We start from the raw sequence: 19,618 nt of genomic DNA on the forward strand, positions 1-19,618 counted from the left end.
ACTTCCTCCTTGAAGATTTTCCTGGCAGCTCCAAGTCACATTCATAGCTCACAAATAATTATTCTCATGTGCTGTACTTGGGACAAGATAGTGGAATCCTCCACTCTTTTCTCTTAATTTGACCTATTAACCGGAGACCTGGGAACACTTACCTGCTACAATGGGACATGTACCTATAGATATCTGAGGTGTAAATCTGTAATTTCCAAAATACTAGTTCTTCAAGCAATGTAGCAGCTTCTCTGATTGCTTAAAGGAACACGACTCAAATACTATCATGTAATACTCATTTTCGTTTAAAATATGAAAAAGTGATAGTACAGTGAGTGTACGGGGCATGGGTTTACTTATCTCACAAACCAATGGATTCATTTCTTGATTTAAAAAAAAGCTATATTCACATTTCCAATTAATTACATCCTAAATGTCTCCAAGCCCGTCCCATAAGCAGGCATATTTTGTTTTCAACGCGTGTGAAATAAAACGTTTGAAGGTAATAATAATGGACATATTGGAGACTACAACGCAGAGAAAGAACTCAAAAGCACACTCGAGGAGCTGCTTCTACTGGGGACGCCACTGGGCCTGATTCACGCTTTTGGGAGCCGCAGTGCTCTCTCTCATCTGTACAATGGAGAGGATACTCGACAATATTTACCTCCCAGGGTGGTGCTGAAAGTTTTCCTTTCTGGTGAACTGCCGGGCGGTTTGCCTACCGAATGGAGGCGCTTTTCTTCCCCCGACGCACTTCCGTGCGCGAGGAGGGATGACCAGCCGAGAGGAGGGGAAGCTCGTGGCAGAGGTTGCCTGGGCCGCAGCTTTCACGGGCGGCGTCGGGGCCTTCAGCTGGAGCACGTCAAATGTGTACACACCGTGCAAAACACGCTGAGCGTGCGTGCACCCGTGTGCGCGGGGTGCTGGGAGTGCGCTCGGATTGACAGCGAAGCGTGAAGGCGCAGGGCGTACGACAGAAAAGCGACAGCCGACGAGGTCGAAGGAGTCCGAGGCCCCGGTAGCGGCGACGACGCGTCCGGTCGCCCGGCGCCCCGGCTAGGCGCCCCAGCGCTGTGGGCCGACTGGTCTCCGCAGCGCCCCACGTGGCGGCCGGCAGGGTCGAGCGGGGAGAGCATATTTGCTCCGCCTCCGCCGCGCACGGTTGCCCTCCGCAGTTTCCCCGCCCGGCTCTCACCCGACCCTCCACCCATCCCCCTCCCGGATCGCGATGGACGCTGCATCTCCCAGCCGCCGCCGCCGGCAGCACCACGCGGAGCTCTGAGCAGCTGCAGGGCCTGAGGAGACGCGTGCCGAAGACGGGACGTGAGCTGGCGGCCGCCGGTCTGGGGAACCTCTCGCTTCCCTGTCACCAGGTCCTGGCGGAGGAAGGGGAGGGACGAGACGCGGCTTTTCCTGTGCCGCCTGCCCGGCTCGACCTGCGCGGCCTGCAGCTTCCTGGGAACTCGAGGGCCGCGGCCGGGCCTTGCTCTGCCCGCGGCCTGCTTGGAGCTGGACCGGGGCGGTTTGGGACGACAGGCCCGGGTAAGAGCTTGAGGGAAGGGGAGGCGGGAGCGCCTTGGGCGGTCGGAAAGGCCAGGCGTGGTGCAGGCATCTGGGATGCACGGCCGCGGGCCGGGAGCGAGACCCCGGACCCTGGTGAGGTCGGCGGGGCTGCCGCCGACTCACCCGCTTAGCCCCTTTGTTCCCCTCCTCCGGCCCTGCCCGCGTAGGGACCCGGCTTCTCCGAGCTGGAGCTCATGGCTGGCCCCCCTTGTCCTTGAGAAGGGTTCGCCGCCCGGCGGGGCCAGGGACGTCCCGCCGGGCCTCGGAGTTACGGGCGCCGCTCCCGGGAGACCCATCGCCCTGCCCGCCCCGGCGGCCTCCTCTCAGGCAGAGAGGCTTGCTGCTCCTCCTCCCAAACTTCCCCTCCTCCTCGACACAGGTACCTAACTTAGCCGGGTTTGGTGCCGGAAAACCTGAGCGCGGTGCCTGCGCCGCCCGGTGCGGAGTCGGCTGGGCCCGGAGTGTTGGGTCATCCCTGCAGATCGCCGCCTTTGGGTGCCCAGCGGGACCTGCCGCTGGATTTATACACCTGCAGCTGGGTTACGTGGGACCCAAAGCTGTCCTTCCGTCAGGGCGCTTACGAGCTTTTGTAATGCTTATTGGGGCTGCTTTTCCGATGTTGTTGCTGCTGTCGTTGTTGTTGTTTTTAATTAACTGCCTCATTCTGTGGGGCTGGGGAAGGAGGACCGTAGGTTGGCCTATGTTCTGATCCGTAACGTGTTAGTCCATTGCACTTACTTTTAGCATTTCTTTTTAAACTTTTAAGAACAGTTGTCAAGACTGCCAAAATTCCTAATAAAGTCTTTATTCATAGATAGATCTTGTATCTAATTATCATTTGTATTTGGACATCTTAAGAGCAGTAAATAAATTGAGAAGTCAGTAGAATTTATGAAATTGGAGGTAATTTTAAAGTAGAAACTTAATTTGGGGGGGAATTGGATCAAAGTGCTTAGTCTCCTTAAAATACTGAATCTAACCCTTATCAGAAGATCGGTTTTGGGTGGAGGAAGGGGAAAGAAGTTTGCTGGAAAAAAAAAAAGAACCTTTTTAGTAAGGTGTTGTTTGCTTTTTGGCGCAGACGTTAGTGATAAGCAGTAGTGGGATCCGAAGCTTGTTTGATTGTCTTTGACAAAGACGGCTCTGGTTTCCAGTTAAGCAGCAACCTAATCAGCTTATACTCTTGTGCAAAACTGGTTTTTATTTAGTACAATGTATGAAGTTAAACCCGAGGAATAAGGAAAGTTGAAAAACTGCATTAAGCGCGCTATCGAAACATACTTATGAGTCTTTTCTAGTTCCTAGGAGGACAACACAAAAATTTGGCTCTAGCCGATGTAAAAGAAAAAAATTTTAAACCCACGCTGATCAGTCCTGGACATTTAGAGGACTTTTTGCCTTTACTTTTTAAATTTGAGCAAAGAAGCTTTTAAAAACAACATGGCAGACGTGGATCCAGATACATTGCTGGAATGGCTACAGATGGGACAGGGAGATGAAAGGGACATGCAACTAATAGCCCTTGAACAGCTATGCATGCTGCTTTTGATGTCTGACAACGTGGATCGTTGTTTTGAAACGTAAGTACATCCCTTCATCATCTTCCTTTGGGGTTGCTGTAGGGATATCTACATAACATGTTTTCAACCATTTGCTGATTTCAGTTTGTGTAGAATTTTGTTTAGTGAGTTTTAAAACTATCTTTTAAAAAGTTCTTGCAGTCTTCCATTTACACTTTCCTGAGAAATAAAAATTGGTAGGTGAACTAACTCTAGTAATGATAATTGTGATGACACAAATGCATGTTTATTGGATGAATAGGAATTAGGGAATACTGATTTTAACCCATAGCTTGATTGATTCAATTTCAAAACATGTTATGAGCTGGGAGAATACAAATAGTTCTTTAAAGGTGGCTATTTCTGTATCGAGTAATTGGCTTAAATTGACATGAAAATGCAGATGATAATGAACATATATTCCCAATTGCCCTTTCTTCATTAGTGTTAAGTCTTAGGACACTGTACCTTTTTTTTGGGTGGGGGGGGCGGTGCCACATGGCTTGCGGGATCTTAGTTCCCCCCCAGGGACTGAACCCAGGCTACTGCAGTGAAAGTGCTGAGTCCTAACCACTGGACCTTCAGGGAATTCCCTGTACTTTGTTAAGCAAATCATTGCTTTGTAAATTTCAGTTTGGAGAGGGTATAAATTGGATGTTAACCATATAGCATACTTTCCGGAATAAACAGACTTTGATGTTTGGAGAGTTTAAGCAGTTTTATTCAGAGGTTGTGTAGAATTTGTGCAAAAATGTAAAGGAATCAGTACTAGACTGGCCATTAATGCCATGTTTTTCCTCTTATGTGATACTTACCCAGTTAGATTAACTGTTCTTCTGAATGCTGAACACGTTTGGTTTTCATTGTTTATTTTACATTTATATTTACAATTTTGAATTCCGGTGATAAGTAAATGAAAACTCAGATGCTTCTATATTTGTTCTAATGCCGTTTTGAAGTAATTAGTAGAAAATGTTTGAGATGTTGACATAAAATTTGGTATAATTATCTTAATTTCTTTGAGGTGAGAATAAAGGCTGAATTACTAAATTGACAAAGCATTTTTAATCATCTTCATTTTTGAATGATTAATGAAGATGAATTAATAAATAAATAGTTAATAATTCTTAGTTGTAAATCCCATTGAGACAGTACTATTATGATAAAAATCCTTATGAACAAAGTTCCCAAATCACAGTCTGTTAGTGACTCCTTTATTTCAAGTAGTTATTGTTATTGGCAAACTTTGAGAACATAATAATTTTGCTGCTCTGTTAACGCTTGTTTTGGTCAGATTCATAGAAAAGTGAAATAGGTTTTTGAACATTCATAGATTTCATTAGAGAGTTTTCATTGACCTGAGAATTACTTTTGGTATTTTAAAAAGTAAGTCATACCTACCAGTCAAATCAACTATCATGTCTTCCATTAAGTAGTAACATATAGTAGAGGTGTTTGTAATGGCATTTTTTAGAAGTGTTATTATATTGAAACAATTTTAAAGGAAATTTTTATTTATTTTTTAAATTTTTTACTTTATAAATTTATTTATTTTATTTTTGGCTGCGTTGGGTCTTCGTTGCTGTGCATGGGCTTTCTCTGGTTGCGGCGAGCGGGGGCTACTCTTCATTGCATGGAGGTACCATGGATGATTCAGGTTACAATGGATGATGATGCCATTCAGTGAGAGAGAACACTGGAAGAGGACCATGTTTTTGTTTTTTGTTTTGGTTTTTTGGTTTTTTTTGGCCACGCCTCATGGCTTGTGGGATCTTAGTTCCCCAACCAGGGATTGAACCTGGGCCCCTGAAGTGAAAGCGCCAAGTCATAACCACTGGACTGCCAAGGAACTCCCATGTTTTGAGGGGCTGAGATCATGAGTGTGGTTGTGGCTAGATTCTCATATCTGCTTTGCATTTATTGTGTTGCATTATATTGTTTTGACTGAAATATATGAAAAAAAACTCATCCCCCGCATAGATGTAGCTGGAAAAGGGAGGAATGTTGTAATGATTTTTTGCGTGTAATTATGGATATTCTTCTTTGATATCATACGAAACTGAGGGGGGGAGTGTAGTTTCTTTTTTTTTTTAATTAATTTTTATTGGAGTATAGTTGCTTTACAATGTTGTGTTAGTTTCTGCTGTACAGCAGAGTGAGTCAGCTATATGTCCCCTTCTTTTTGGATTTCCTTCCCATTTGGGTCACCACAGAGCATTCAGTAGAGTTCCCTGTGCTATACAGTAGTTTCTCATTAGCTATCTATTTTATGCATAGTAGTGTATAGGCAAGTGATAGTTTCTGAAGGGTTAGTTATAATGTGGGTTCTGAAATATCAGTGAACTTGTCATACTCTTGTACATTAAAATCTGTTGGTCTCTCTGGTACTTTGAATGGGTTGGTTTTTTAAAAAATATTTATTTATTTATTCTTTTGGCTGTGCCAGGTCTTAGTTGTGGCACGCAGGATCTTTAGTTGCGGCATGTGGGATCTAGTTCCCTGACCAGGGATTGAACCCAGGCCCCCTGCATTGGGAGCATGGAGCCTTAGCCACTGGACTACCAGGGAGGTCCCTGAGTGGGTTTTTTTAAACCCATGTTTAAGTTTTAAAGATCATACACTGGTCATGTGAAAAGTATTGGTCTACTGAGTTATACAGATATTCCTAATGTTGCCATATGTCATTCTACAGTATCACAAACTCACATTTGTTATTGCGACTACTAATCTCATCAGAAAGGTCTTTAAATATTGGGAAGCTCTGTCAAGCTCCTGGTGGCAGGTACAAGTTGTGATTTTTGCTTGAAAGCTTGAATGTTATCATTGGCAACAAATACTGTCAGTTGTTTTTCCTTGAAGTGAAAGGCTTACTTGGTTAATTTTTGAGAAAATGTTTGCCAGATATCCAAGTCTGAATAACCACAATTTGCCTGAAGTTCTTTCAAGTAAAAATGATGTTGCATGAAAAAAAAGTGGCTAGTTCAGCTCTCCAACAGTTGTACAAGTACTCTTCCTGTGCAGAAGTGCTTTATGCTTACTTTCCGTTTCCTTAAGTAGGATATTAAAAAGATATGTAAAAAAAAAAAAAAAAGATATGTATTCAAGGGTTGAGGTTTAGTAAAATAAATAATTTTTCCCCCCATGCTAGAGCTTGGCAGTGAAGAATACCATACCATTACTAGTGGTACAGTTTAGTGCCGCTGCCTTGATTCATGCTAAAGCACCAGCAGTTTTATCCACCATTGCTTTTGCATTAGTGCACATTAACGCAGGGAAGAGAGGGATTAAAGAAGAGAAAGAACAATTATGTTGCATACTCGTGAGAGGTCAAGTAGGGTGAAGACTAAAAGGTGTCCTTTGGATTTAGCAACATTTCCAAGATCATTGATCTTTTTTCTTTTTAATAAATTTATTTGTTTTATTTATTTATTTTTGGCTGCGTTGGGTCTTCATTGCTGCGCACAGGCTTTCTCTAGTTGCGGTGAGCGGGGGCCACTCTTCGTTGCAGTGTGCGGGGCTTCTCATTGCGGTGGCTTCTCTTGTTGCGGAGCACAGGCTCTAGAGTGCAGACTCAGTAGTTGTGGTGTACGGGCTTAGTTGCACCGCGGCATGTGGGATCTTCCCGGTCCAGGGCTTGAACCTGTGTCCCCTGCATCGGCAAGTGGATTCTTAACCACTGTGCCACCAGGGAAGTCCCAAGATCATTGATCTTAATGAGAGCTGAATGGAGTGGCTTGAGGGCCAGATTTGAATGAGTTGAAGAAAGAAATGGAGACAGGGAGTATGGAAAAATTTTTGAGAAGTTGTATTGGAATGGGAGTGTGGGGCTTTTTCTTTTAGAGGTCAGAGAGTTAGTAGAGAAAAAAAAAAGTTAGGAGAGAGAATGGATAATTCATAGTATAAGGATTCTGAGAAACTGGGAGTAATGTGCATAATGTGAATCACGTGGGGATCTTGTTAACATTGCAAATTCTGATTCAGTTGGTATGGTGTGGTGCCTGATATTCTGCATTCCTAGTATGCTCTCAGATAATGCTGAAGTTGTTGGTTGGAAAATCCCACCTTGAGTATTAAAGCTTTGGTCCACTGGTGGAGAGATAGATTTAAGGTAGTGTGTTCCTTGTTGTAACACAGGAAAGAGGAAGATGTTTTAGGTTTGATGGTAAAAAGTTGAAGGGATTTCTGTCTGATGACGTCTGTTTTCTCCCTGAAGTAGGAGATTGAAAACAATGGTAATATCTAGGATTGGTATGGGGAGATGATTATGTTCATGCAGTGCTTGTGGCTTCATAGCAGATATCCCTGCCTATAAGCTAACTATACGCAGAGTTCCAGTCTTAAAATATTTTTATGGTCTTTTTTTCCCCAGCTTTATTGAGGTATAATTGACTATAGTCTAAAAATACTGATTTGACTGTATTATTCCTCTTTACAAAATCTTTTGTGTTCTTTACCTAGTGAATAAAATTTAAATGCCTTCAAATACCTCTGCTGCATCTCACGCATACATACTACTATTACTTTTGTTTTTCCATTGCTAACATACTGCTGTTGTACAGTAGCTAGATATTGAAGAAATTCTTTATATTGTGCCTGTTTTCCATAGTCCTTAAAATGCATATAGAAAGTACTTTTGGAGTCAAACTGGTTGAGGAGTCTTCTGGAGGAAGGGCATCGTGTTCTTCTCTAAAGGAGAAACAGTGATCGCATCGATATGTATTGATGTTTTCTCTACCCACTTCCATTAATGTACCTGCCTTTTCCATATTTTCTTCTACCCAGTGGCAGAGTAATAGGGAAGTGAAATTACTTTTTTTTATCAGTCCTGCAGCCGAGCCTTCCCTGCACAGAGAATGCTCATTGTATCAAACACATATAATTCTGAAAAGTTAGATAAGTGAATTTCTGTAAACAGAGCAGCTGTATATGTGCTTTTCAGTGGATAGCAGAGAGAAGTGCTGGAAGATGAGAAGCATGCTCTGTCAGTGCTCTAGGGGGCTCATAGATAATGAGCTTCAGTGAGCTTTCATTTTGTTTTCAAAGTGTCTGTCACCTTAAAAATGTAAAAAACAAAACACTCTTCTAGTTTACAGCAATATATATGTATACTTTGCATAGTACTTGTTGACTGTGTCATTAGATCTTTTTTTTTTTTTTGCGGTACACGGGCCTCTCACTGCTGTGGCCTCTCCCGTTGCGGAGCACAGGCTCCAGATGCGCAGGCTCAGCGGCCATGGCTCACGGGCCCAGCCGCTCCGCGGCATGTGGGATCCTCCCGGACTGGGGCATGAACCCGTGTGCCCTGCATTGGCAGGCGGACTCTCAACCACTGCGCCACCAGGGAAGCCCGTCATTAGATCTTTTAATGCCTCAGAGCCCAGCACTGTTATTCTCATCTTTGTATCCTACCCCCAACACTTAGCACAGTGCTTGGCACCAAAAGGCATTCAGTAAGGGACTTCCCTGGCGGTCCAGTAGTTAAGACTCCACGCTTCCACTGCAGGGGACACGGTAGGTTCGATCCCTGGTTGGAGAACTAAGATCCCACATGCCGCAGAGTGTGGCCAAAAAAACCCAAAAACAAACAAAACAAAAGGCATTCAATAAATATTTGTTGAACGAATTGTCAGTTTTGTGTGTGTATTTTAATTGGAGAAAAACAAGTCTACATATTGGAATTTGACTTACTCCTTTTTCTTTGAGAGGGAAGGCTGTAATTTTTAACTGTATGCCAAGAGTTATTGTAAGTTAAGCAATACAGAGTCAAGGCTGGGGGCAGGGGCAAGAATGGAATAAAAGATAAAATGGATCAAAAGATGTTATTTATTATCTTCAAGAAACAAAATTTATTAATTTTTTACAGTTAAAATTTTTAGTGTTTTTTTTTTTTTTTTTTAGTAAATGAAGTGCTCAATTTAGGGACTATATTCAGTAAAATATCGCCATGATAGATAACTTCCTTTATCTAAAAAAAGTTAAATTTCTTTATATTGTAAATCTTCTGAAATCTTGGTCCAAGTCATATAGTCTGGAAAAAGCATATGGTAGTAATAGTATAGAAAGGATTACAGTTCCTAAGAGAAATTCTTTCTCTTTGTAACCTCATGAAACTTTTTTTGCACTTGTTTTAAGTTACTTATCTCTGTTTCCATTAGGGAAAGATTCTTTCATCATTGCAGGTAGCATTTTGGAAACTATTGCTTAAATTGGATTCATCTGAACATTCTACTAAATCTCATTTGTGTGGTTGACTGATCTGACCGTAGTTCTGTAGAGATTGAGTGATCTTAAAGTTTCCTAATTAGGACACCTTTGGGTCTATAAATTGGTATTATAGTATAGTACTGGGTTTAATATGTAAAAATAATTTCTACCTATGATGTAAGAGGTAAATATTTAGCAAGTTTAAAAGTTTTATTAATCCTTTAATTGTGATGCATCTATTTGTGCCATAGATTTGTTCTTTTAGCACTATTCAGGGAGGACTGTGATTATTATATGTATGCTATTTAATTTTGTCTTAAATTTAAATTACATATGGATTTTGGCAGACGGATACAGTTGTGTAACTACCGCCACAACTAAAATTCAGAACAGTTCCATCATTCCCCAAAATTCTCTAGAGTTCTCCCTTTGAAGTTAAACCCTCCCCCAACCCCAGTGCCTGGCAACCAGTGGTCTTTTCTCTGTTGCTATAGTTTTGACTTTTCCAGAATGTCATATAAATGGAATGATATATACAGTGTGTAGCCTTTTGAGTTTTCTTGTAGTATATTACATTTGAGAGTCATCTATATGTGTATAACAGTAATAGCTAAATAGTATTTCATTTTTATGGATGTACCGCAGATGATTTATCCATTCACCTCTTGAAAGACATTTGGGTTTTTCTAGTTTTGGTGATTATAACCAAAGTTGCTATAAACATTAGCATACAGATTTCTGTGTAAATTTGAGTTTTTATTTCTTCTGAATTTCTTACAGATAAATGTGACAAGATGTAGAAACTGATGAACTGATTGCAAAATTCATTTGAAAATGCAAAGGACCTAGCTAGCCAAAACATGAAGTATAAGGTTGGAGGACTAATACTACTGTATTAGTAGAACTACAGTTCTTATTATGCAGCTGCAGTAGTCAAAACAGTGTAGTATTGGTATAAAGGTAAATGGATCAATGATATAGAATAGAGAGTTCAGAAATAGACTCATACCTAGACAACTTATTTCAACAAAGGTGCAATGACAGTTAAGTGGAAAAAGGATATTTTTTTATGCTGCTGGAACAACTTGGTATCTATATGCAAAAAAGAAAAAAATTAACCTTTACCTATACCCCACACCATATACAAAAATAAGTTCAAAAGGGATCATAGACCTAAACATAAAACCTAAAACTATAAAACCTCTAGAAGAAAACATAAGAGAAATCCTTTGTGACCCCAGGTTAAGCAGATATTCTTAAATAAACACCAAAAGCACAATCCATAAGAGAATAAATTGATGTGTTTGAGGGGATTTTTTAAAATTAATTAATTTATTTATTTAAAAAATTTATTTTTGGCTGCATTGGGTCTTCATTGCCACGTGTGGGCTTTCTCTAGTTGCAGCGAGTGGGAGCCACTGTTCGTGGCGGTACACGGGCTTCTCGTTGCGGTGGCTTCTCCTGTTGCAGAGCATGGGCTCTGGCGCATGGGCTTCAGTAGTTGTGCCATGCAGGCTCAGTAGTTGTGGCTCACAGGCTCTAGAGCGCAGGCTCAGTAGTTGTGGCACATGGGCTTAGTTGCTCCGCAGCATGTGGGATCTTCCAGGACGAGGGATCGAACCTGTGTCCCCTGCATTGGCAGGTGGATTCTTAACCACTGTGCTACCAGGGAAGTCTGTGTTTGAAGGTTTTTACTAAATTCAATTTCTGTAATAGAGGACTGCTCAAGTTACTTAATTTTTCTTGAGTGAATTGTAGCATGTCTTTCAAGGAATTGGTCTATTTAATATAAATTAAAATTTATGGGCATAATGTTGTTTGTAGTATGCTTTTTTATCCTTTGAATGTTTATATGGTCTGCAGTGATAATTCTTTTTTTTTTCACACACACACACACACACACACACACACACTGTATTTTATCTTTACAAGAGATAAATAAACTGGCAACAAGCATTGTAAATGGATGACCACAACAAAAGCAACAGTGATTGCAATTACCAAACACGAAACACACTCATACTATGTCATAATATTGACATTCAGTCCAGTAATCCTCCACTGTAACAACTCCTTTACTTTGCAGTGAAAATTGATTTGTATATTTTTTGCCTCTGAATCCTTGTGGGATTTTTTTTTTCTTTTATTCAAACAGAAAGCCACAAAAATTATAATCATCCTCATCAGTTCACTCAGTCCCATGTAATTAATTTTTTTTCATCTTGATCTTTTGTTAGCACTTTTATGAATTCATCAGTTTTCCATTAGAGTTCTGAAAATGCTTATTCATTCAGTTCAGCAGTATAGTCAGTTACCAGAAACCTGTACTTGTCAGAGTCTTTTCCATGAATTCCTTGAAGATGAAACGCTTTTATAGGAACATTTTTGCAAAAGCATCAGAGAACACCCAGAACTGTCTGTAAATGATAATTATCTTTTTCATCCTGATATTGGTAATTTTTATATTTTGGTCAATCTGGCTAGAGATTTATCAATTTTATTAATTTTTTCAAAGAATCGGCTTTTAGTTTCATTCCTTTTTTCTATTTTTCTGTTTTAAGTTTCATTGATTTCTGCTCTTTATTATTCCCTTCTGGGTTGATTTGGGGTTTAATTTGCTCTTTTTTTCTAGTTTCTTAGGTAGAAGCTGAGATTTGAGACCCTTTCTAATATAAATTTAATACTATAAATTTTTCTTTTATGTTTTCATTGATGTTCTATATTCATTTTCACTTGGTTCAGAATATTTTAAAATTTTCATTGAAACTTTCTTTTTTACCCTTGGGTTATATAGCAGTATGTTGCTTAATTTTCAGATATTTGGGGATTTCCCAGATATTTTTGTGTTATTATTGTGGTCAGAGGACACACTTAATATTATTTCAGTTATTTTAGGTTTATTAAGGTTTTTTTATGGCCCACAGTATGGTCTATTTTTGGCAAATGGACCATATGCACTTGAGAAGAATATATATTCTTCTGTTGTTGGGTAGAATGTTCTACAAGTGTCAAATTAGGTCAAGTTGATTGACAGTGTTGTTCAGTCTATATCCTTGTTGATTTTCCGTCTGTTTTATAGGTTACTGAGAGAGGCGTGTTGAAGTCTCCAAGTATAGTTATTGATTTATCTATTTAGCTTCATTTCTCTCCATTTTTGCTTCATGTATTTTGAAGCCCTGTTAGATGTCTTAAGATTGTTAAGTTTTCTTGTTAAAGCGACCCTTCTATCGTTATGTAATGTCCCTATTTCTCTCTGATAATTTTCCTTGTTCTGAAGTGTACTTTGACATAAATATAGCTACCCCAGCTTTTCTTTTTTCTTTTTTTTTTTTTGCGGTATGCGGGCCTCTCACTGTTGTGGCCTCTCCTGTTGCGGAGCACAGGTTCCAGACACGCAGGCTCGGCGGCCATGGCTCACGGGCCTAGCTGCTCCACGGCATGCGGGATCTTCCCAGACCGGGGCACGAACCCGTGTCCCCTGCATCGGCAGGTGGACTCTCAACCACTGCGCCACCAGGAAAGCCCCCAGCTTTTCTTTTGATAGTGTTTGTTTGCTATATCTTTTTCCACTTTTTTGTTTTAACCCGTCTGTAGTGTGAGTTTCTTGTGGACAGTATGCAGTTAGCTTGTGTTTTTTAATCCAGCCTGACAATCTTTGTTTCTAATTGGTGAGTTTAGACCACTTACATTTAATGTCGTTTTTGGTATGTTTACATATGTGTCTAACATTTTATTTGGCTTTTTTGTTGTTCTGTTTCTTTTTTTGTGTCTTTGTTTTTTCTTTCCTGCCTTTTGAATTACTTGAATATTTTTGTAGCATTCTATTTTAATTTACCTATAGTTTTTTTTGACTCTGTCTCTTTGTATTTTTTAGTGGTTGCTTTAGGGATTGCAGTTAACTCAGAGTTAACGTTTAACCATTTAAAGTGAAATGATGAAGGCTTACAACTATGTAGATTCCTTTATCCCTGTGTTACAGTTGTCATATGTATTGTCTACATATGTTGAAAACCTCAAGAGACAATGTTGTAATTTTTGCTTTCAGCAGTTTAATAGGGGGAAAATAATCTATTATATTTACCCAGATACTTATCATTTCTGTTGTTCTTCCTTCATTCCTGAAGTTCCATGTATCTCTCTGGTGTCATTTCCTTTCATCTTGAAGAACTTTCTGTAGCATTTCTTTTAGGAGAAGTCTTTCGGTGGTGAGTTCTCTTAGTTTTCCTTCATCTGAGAATGTCTTTATTTTACTTTCATGCTGTGAAGATATTTTTGCTGGATATAGAATTGTGTAGTGCCAGTTCTTTTCAGCATTTTAAAGATGTTGTTCCACTATCTTCTGGCTTTTATGGTTTCTGATGAGAAATCTGCATTCATTCTAATCTTTGTTTCTTTGTGTTGTTTTTCTTCTTTCTGCTTTCAAGATCTTTTTTTCTCTACCTTTGATTTTTTGCAGTTTGATTATGATTTGTCTGTACATGGTTGTCTTTGAATTTGTCTTATTTCAGGTTTAATGAGCTTCTTAAATCTGTATGTCTTTCACCAAATACAGAAAGTTCCTTCAAATCTGTATTCTGTACCAATTTTTTTCTCATTCTGGGACTCCAGTGGCACAAATGTTACTTTTTGGTATGCTCCCTCAGATCCCTAAGAATCTGTTCCCCTTTTTCCCCCCAGTATTTTTCCCTGTGTTCTTCAGACTGGATAATTTTTGTCGATCTGTTTTCAGATTCAGACTCTTTATCTGTCATCTTCATTCTGCTCTTGAGCCCATCCAGTGAAGTATTCTTTTCCCCACAAACTGTTTTTTCATTTCTAAAATTTTCATTTGATTCCTTTCATACTTTGTATTTTTCTGTTGAAGACTTCTGTTTCCAATCATTTCAAGAATGTTCACATTCAGGAATGTTCATGGAGTATAGTTATAATTGCTGATTTAGAGTCCTCTCTGATAATTTTAACAACTAGGTTGTCTCAGGCTTATATGTGTTGACTGTTTTCTTTCTTGAATTGGATAGATCATATTGTATTGATTTTTTGTGTGTTTCAGGTTGTTTTGGATTTTATCCAAGACATTTGGAATATTATATTGTGAGACTCTGGGTTTTATAAAAACCCTCTGGAGAATGTTGATTTTGTTGTTCTCTTTTGCATGCAGTCAACCTGGTTAAATTTAGACTGCAAGCTCTGTCTTGCTCTCTGTGGGTGGTGGTTCCAATGTCAGTGGTTTCAAAGCCTTTGTTATGGTGTTTGGGTCTACTTTGTGCATGTGTCACTCAGAGTTTAGTCTGGGCCTTGGGTGGTGGATTATGTCATAGTGCAGTTGTCAAAGTGTTTGCTATTGTTTTTTATCTTTGTCTTCCATATATTCAGAGGTGGGCTCAGAACTTGTGTCAGGGATCATTTTTCTAGCTCCTTTTTCTCTGAGATTTCCCCCACATCTTTCAGCTACCAGGAACCCTTTTTACTAGTGTTCTAGCTAGAAAACTGGGGATCTCTTGAAGTTTTAACCACATTTCCCCCACTCCCCACCCATTCTTCAACCCCTTTGTGCTGTCATATACTTTCTGGGACTGGGACTGCCCTCAGTGTGAAAGTAGTAAGAGAAAAGACAGAAAAAAAAATAGCGTGATTCCTTTCATGCTCTTTTGGCTATAGGGGCTCCTTTTCTTAGTTCCCAGTTCTCCCAGGGCCTTAGATGCTTGTGCCACTGTGCATGTATCACGCAGAGTTTTGTTTGGGGCTTTCACCTGGGTCTGGCCTTGAGGCCAGACTGGGAGGAAGTTACCCCAGGAATTTCTCTTCATACCCTCTGGCTCACAGAGGCCCCTTTTCTTGGTCCTCTCAGAGTTCTTTTGTACCCCCCTGCTACGTGGTTTCGGGAGTTGGCCTGTCCAGGGATCAAAGCTGGAAAAGAAAGGAAAGGAAAAAAGCCCTTGAAACTCACTTCCAACGTGGGTCATTATGTTTTGACTTCCTTCCCCAATCCATCTGCTGTTGTCTAGCTTACTTTGGTTAACAGATTTTAAGTTTATTTTGGGGAGTTATGAAATAGGTTTGTTTCAGAAATTTAGAAAAGTCAGAAATCTAGAGAATGAAAATTATAATTGCACCATCTAGAAATAAGCCATTTTAACTTTTTGCTCTAGTTTCTTTGCATATTTTTATGTGATAAACACCAAAATGGATATATTTTTCCCTTTTTCTTTCTTTAATTTCTTTCTTTATTTTCGGCTGTGTTGGGTCTTCATTGCTGTGTGTGGGCTTTCTCTAGTTGTGGCAAGCGGGACTACTCTTTGCTGTGGTGCACGGGCTTCTCATTGCAGTGGCTTCTCTTGTTGCAGAGCACGGGCTCTAGGCGTGTCGGCTTCAGTAGTTGTGTCACATGGGCTTAGTAGCTCCACGGCATGTGGAATCTTCCCGGACCAGGGCTCAAACCTGTGTCCCCAGCATTGGCAGGTGATTCTTAACTACTGCACCACCAGGGAAGTCCCCCTTTTCTTTATGTATTTGTATCATTAGTCTTAGTAAACAGCTTTAAAAAACCTGCATAATCTGCCATACGGATGTGTCATATGCTTAATTATACCCTTGTTATTAGATATATAGGTTATGCAACAATGAGCATCTTGGTACATGCATTTTTGCTTGATGGTATGATTTTTTGAACTGCTGACTTCAAAATTACATGTAAGAGGAAACCAAAGTTTGCTTATCTGTTTGGATTAATAATATTTAATTGTTTTTAGAAGTCTGACAAAATATGTTCATATATAATTACCTTCTCATGAGTAATTTCAAAGTGGAACTGCTATTGGTAGCAGACCTTGTGGTTTTTGATTGTTTTGAACTTTACAGTTGATTGCAGGAGAATCTAACTGAAGATAATGGTACAAGTTTTTATTCCCTGGAGGAATGAATGAGTAGGTTAGTGAATTTTTTTTTAATAAATTTATTTATGTATGTATTTATTTATTTTTGGCTGCGTTGGGTCGTCATTGCTGCACGTGGGCATTCTTTAGTTGCGTTGAGCGGGGGCTGCTCTTTGGTGTGCAGGCTTCTCATGGTGGTGGCTTCTCGTTGCGGAGCACGGGCTCTAGGTGCGTGGGCTTCAGTGGTTGTGGCTCATTGGCTCTAGAACGCAGGCTCAGTAGTTGTGGCGCACGGGCTTAGTTGCTCCGCGGCATGTGGGATCTTCCCGGACCAGGGCTCCAACCCATGTCCCCTGCATTGGCAGGCAGGTTCTTAACCACTGCACCACCAGGGAAGCCCCTGAATTTTATCTTTTAAGAGAAATCGGAATGGAAATTTTATAAGTTTATTTATTTTATTTATTTTTGGCTGCGTTGGGTCTTTGTTGCTGCGCATGGGCTTTCTCTAGTTGCAGTGAGTGGGGGCTACTCTTCATTGCAGTTCACGGGCTTCTCATTGCAGTGGCTTCTCTTGTTGTGGAGCATGGGCTCTAGGCACGCGGGCTTCAGTAGTTGTGGCTCGCGGGCTCTGAGTGCTGGCTCAGTAGTTGTGGTACACGGGCTTATCTGCTCCGCAGCGAGTGGGATCTTCCTGGACCAGGGCTCAAACCCGTGTCCTCTGCATTGGCAGGCAGACTCTCAACCACTGTTCCAGCAGGGAAGTCCCCCAGAATGGAAATTTTAAAATAATGTTAATATATTCCCAGTTTGGTAGTGTAATTAATTAATTAATTTTGTATCTGCCTTAAGTACATGTTCATACAGAAATAAAGTCTGTATTGGAAATACAGAAATAAAATGTGAGTGTTGAATTTGGGGGGGAGTTATTTATGACTTTTGCTGTTCTAATCAGAGATTTTGTATATCCTGAAGTATTGGTCTATGTATATGTATATGTATACATCTTTAGATTATTTTTGTTTTCTTGGTGGAGGTTTGAATATTCTGTGTTTCATTTTTAAAGTTTATTAAATTCTCTCACAGCCAGCCAAATTATATGAAATAAAGTTTTTAAAAAATATTTATCAATTTAGCACAAATGTAAAGGTAATATCATTTTTAGTGGCCTAGGAGTGGGGTAATAGGTACTCTAAAATGCTTCTGATGGGAAGTGGTATAGCCTCTTTAGAAGTCAGTTCTATAATATCTGTCAAACCAAAAAATGTACTCACAGAAATACTTCTGAAGGGACTTCCCTGGTGGTGCAGTGGTTAAGGATCTGCCTGCCAATGCAGGGGACATGGGTTCAAGCCCTGCTCCGGGAAGATCCCACATGCTGCAGAGCAACTAAGCCTGTGCGCCACAACTACTGAGCTTGTGCTCTAGAGCCCGCGAGTCACAACTATTGAGCCCGTGTGCCACACTACTGAAGCCCGCGCGCCTAGAGCCCCTGCTCCGCAACAAAGAGAAGCCACCAAAATGAGAAACCCGCGCACCGCAACGAAGAGTAGCCCCCGCTCGCCGCAACTAGAGAAAGCCCACACACAGCAGTGAAGACCCAATGCAGCCAAATAAATTAAATTTAAAGAAAGAAAGAAAGAAAGAAAAGAAATACTCAAAATCTTTCCTTCATAAATACTGGTACAGATGTGCAAAGATATACTCCCAATATTGTTCACTGCAGGACTGCTTCAAGTAGTAAAAAAACTGGAAACCATCTAAATGGTTAACAGTGTATGGCTATTCATTATACTGGCTATTATGTAGACATTAGAAAGATTGAACTAGACCTATTCATATTAATGTGGGAAGGTGGTCACAACCTATTGATTAAAGAAACGAGCAAGTTATAGGATGGTATTTGTAGTGTGATCCTACTGTAAATAACAAAAGTTTGATGACCAGGCACTGGAATCATCTGATGACTTGTTCTCTCACATGCACTTGAATACTGGCTTTTAGTTGCATTTGTTAGAACATCTGCTGGCCTTGCCATGTGGCTAATTGAGCTTCCTTACAGCATGGTGGTTGTGTTCTAAGAGCAAGAGTCCTAAGAGAATCCAGTAGAATTGAGTTAATGTTAGAAGTCACAAAGTGATAACTTTCACTGTAATCCTAAACCTGCCTGGAAACATAAACCCTCTCAGTAGAAAGAATATCAAAGTCACCTTGTAAAAAAGAATTTATGGATATGTGGGATGGGAAATAATGTGGATATCATTGGAAAATACAATCTGCCACAGTATATAATTCTTCAAGCCTCCATCCTTTGCATATACTCTTCTCCTTACTTAGAAGACAGGAGCTTGTCTGCTTGGCAAACTTCTACCCTATGGTTTATGGAGCATCTTTTATGTGCTAAACACTATATTTTATATACTTTATCCCAAGTTCTTGCAATAACTCTTCAAGGCAGAGAATACCTTGATTTAACTCAAACTTCTTCCTTTTTTTGTGAGGTCTTCCTTTCCCCAAATCCCCTGAGCTGAGCTTTCCATCTCACCTTTTTTTTTTAATTGAAGTATAGTTGATGTGCAATATTACATAATTTGTAAGTGTACAACATAAGTATTCACAATTTTAAAGGTTACACTCAATTTATAGTTACTATAAAATATTGGCTATATTCCCTGTGCTGTACAATATAGCCCTGTAGCTTATTTATGTTACACATCATAGTTTGTACCTCTTAATCCCCTATCCCTATCTTGCCCCTTCCCCCTTCCTTCTCCCAACTGGTAACTACTAATTTGTTCTCTATATCTGTGAGTCTCTTTCTTTTTTGTTAGATTTACTAGTTTGTTTTATTTTTTAGATTCCACGTATAAGTGGTATAATACAGTATTTGTGTTTCTCTGACTTATTTCACTTAGCATAATACCCTGCAAGTCCATCCATGTTATTACAAATGGCAAAATTTCATTCTTTTCTTATGGTGAGTAGTATTCCATTGTGTGCGTGTGTGTGTGTGTGTGTGTATTACATGTTCTTTATCCTTTCTTCTCTTGATGGACACTTCAGTTGCTTCTATATCTTGGCAGTTGTAAATAATGCTGCTGTAAACATTGGGCCACATGTATCTTTTCAAATTACTTTTTTTGTTTTTGTTTTGCATATATACCCAGGTGTGGAAATTGCTGGGTTACATGGTAGTTCTATTTTTAGATTTTTGAGAAACCTTTATACTGTTTTCCACAGTGACTGCACCAATTTACATTCCTACCAACAATGTTCAAGGGTCCCTTTTTCTCCACATCCTTACCAACATTTGTTATTTGTGTTCTTTTTGATGATAGGCATTCTGACAGGTGTGAGGTGGTATCTTATTGTGGTTGACTAGCATTTCTCTGATGATTAATGATGTTGAGCGTCTTGTCATGTGCCTGT

The 19,618-nt window shown here is 40.1% G+C and overlaps 1 protein-coding gene and 1 long non-coding RNA gene across 6 annotated transcripts in view; one reads left to right on the plus strand and one right to left on the minus strand.

Annotated features, from left to right (window-relative positions):
* LOC132517253 (uncharacterized) overlaps positions 1–1,181 on the minus strand; it is a 74,821-nt gene extending 73,640 nt beyond the window's left edge. For 2 of the 5 annotated variants that reach the window (XR_009539654.1, XR_009539652.1), the window contains exon 1: positions 659–1,181. This is a non-coding gene — a long non-coding RNA (uncharacterized LOC132517253). The remainder of the gene's footprint in view (positions 1–658) is intronic. The other 3 variants (XR_009539653.1, XR_009539651.1, XR_009539648.1) reach the window with 3 other exon arrangements.
* Positions 1,182–1,188: 7 nt separating this feature from the next.
* Positions 1,189–19,618, plus strand: part of HECTD1 (HECT domain E3 ubiquitin protein ligase 1) — an 89,599-nt gene continuing 71,169 nt past the window's right edge. Inside the window, exons 1-2 of the mRNA XM_060144085.1 lie at positions 1,189–1,536; positions 2,863–3,137. Coding sequence (XP_060000068.1) covers positions 2,998–3,137 — 140 coding nt within the window. The 5' untranslated portion in view covers positions 1,189–1,536; positions 2,863–2,997. The remainder of the gene's footprint in view (positions 1,537–2,862; positions 3,138–19,618) is intronic.

The sequence above is a fragment of the Lagenorhynchus albirostris genome, chromosome 1 (genome assembly GCF_949774975.1).
Source record: "Lagenorhynchus albirostris chromosome 1, mLagAlb1.1, whole genome shotgun sequence".
NCBI classification, from domain to species: domain Eukaryota; kingdom Metazoa; phylum Chordata; class Mammalia; order Artiodactyla; family Delphinidae; genus Lagenorhynchus; species Lagenorhynchus albirostris.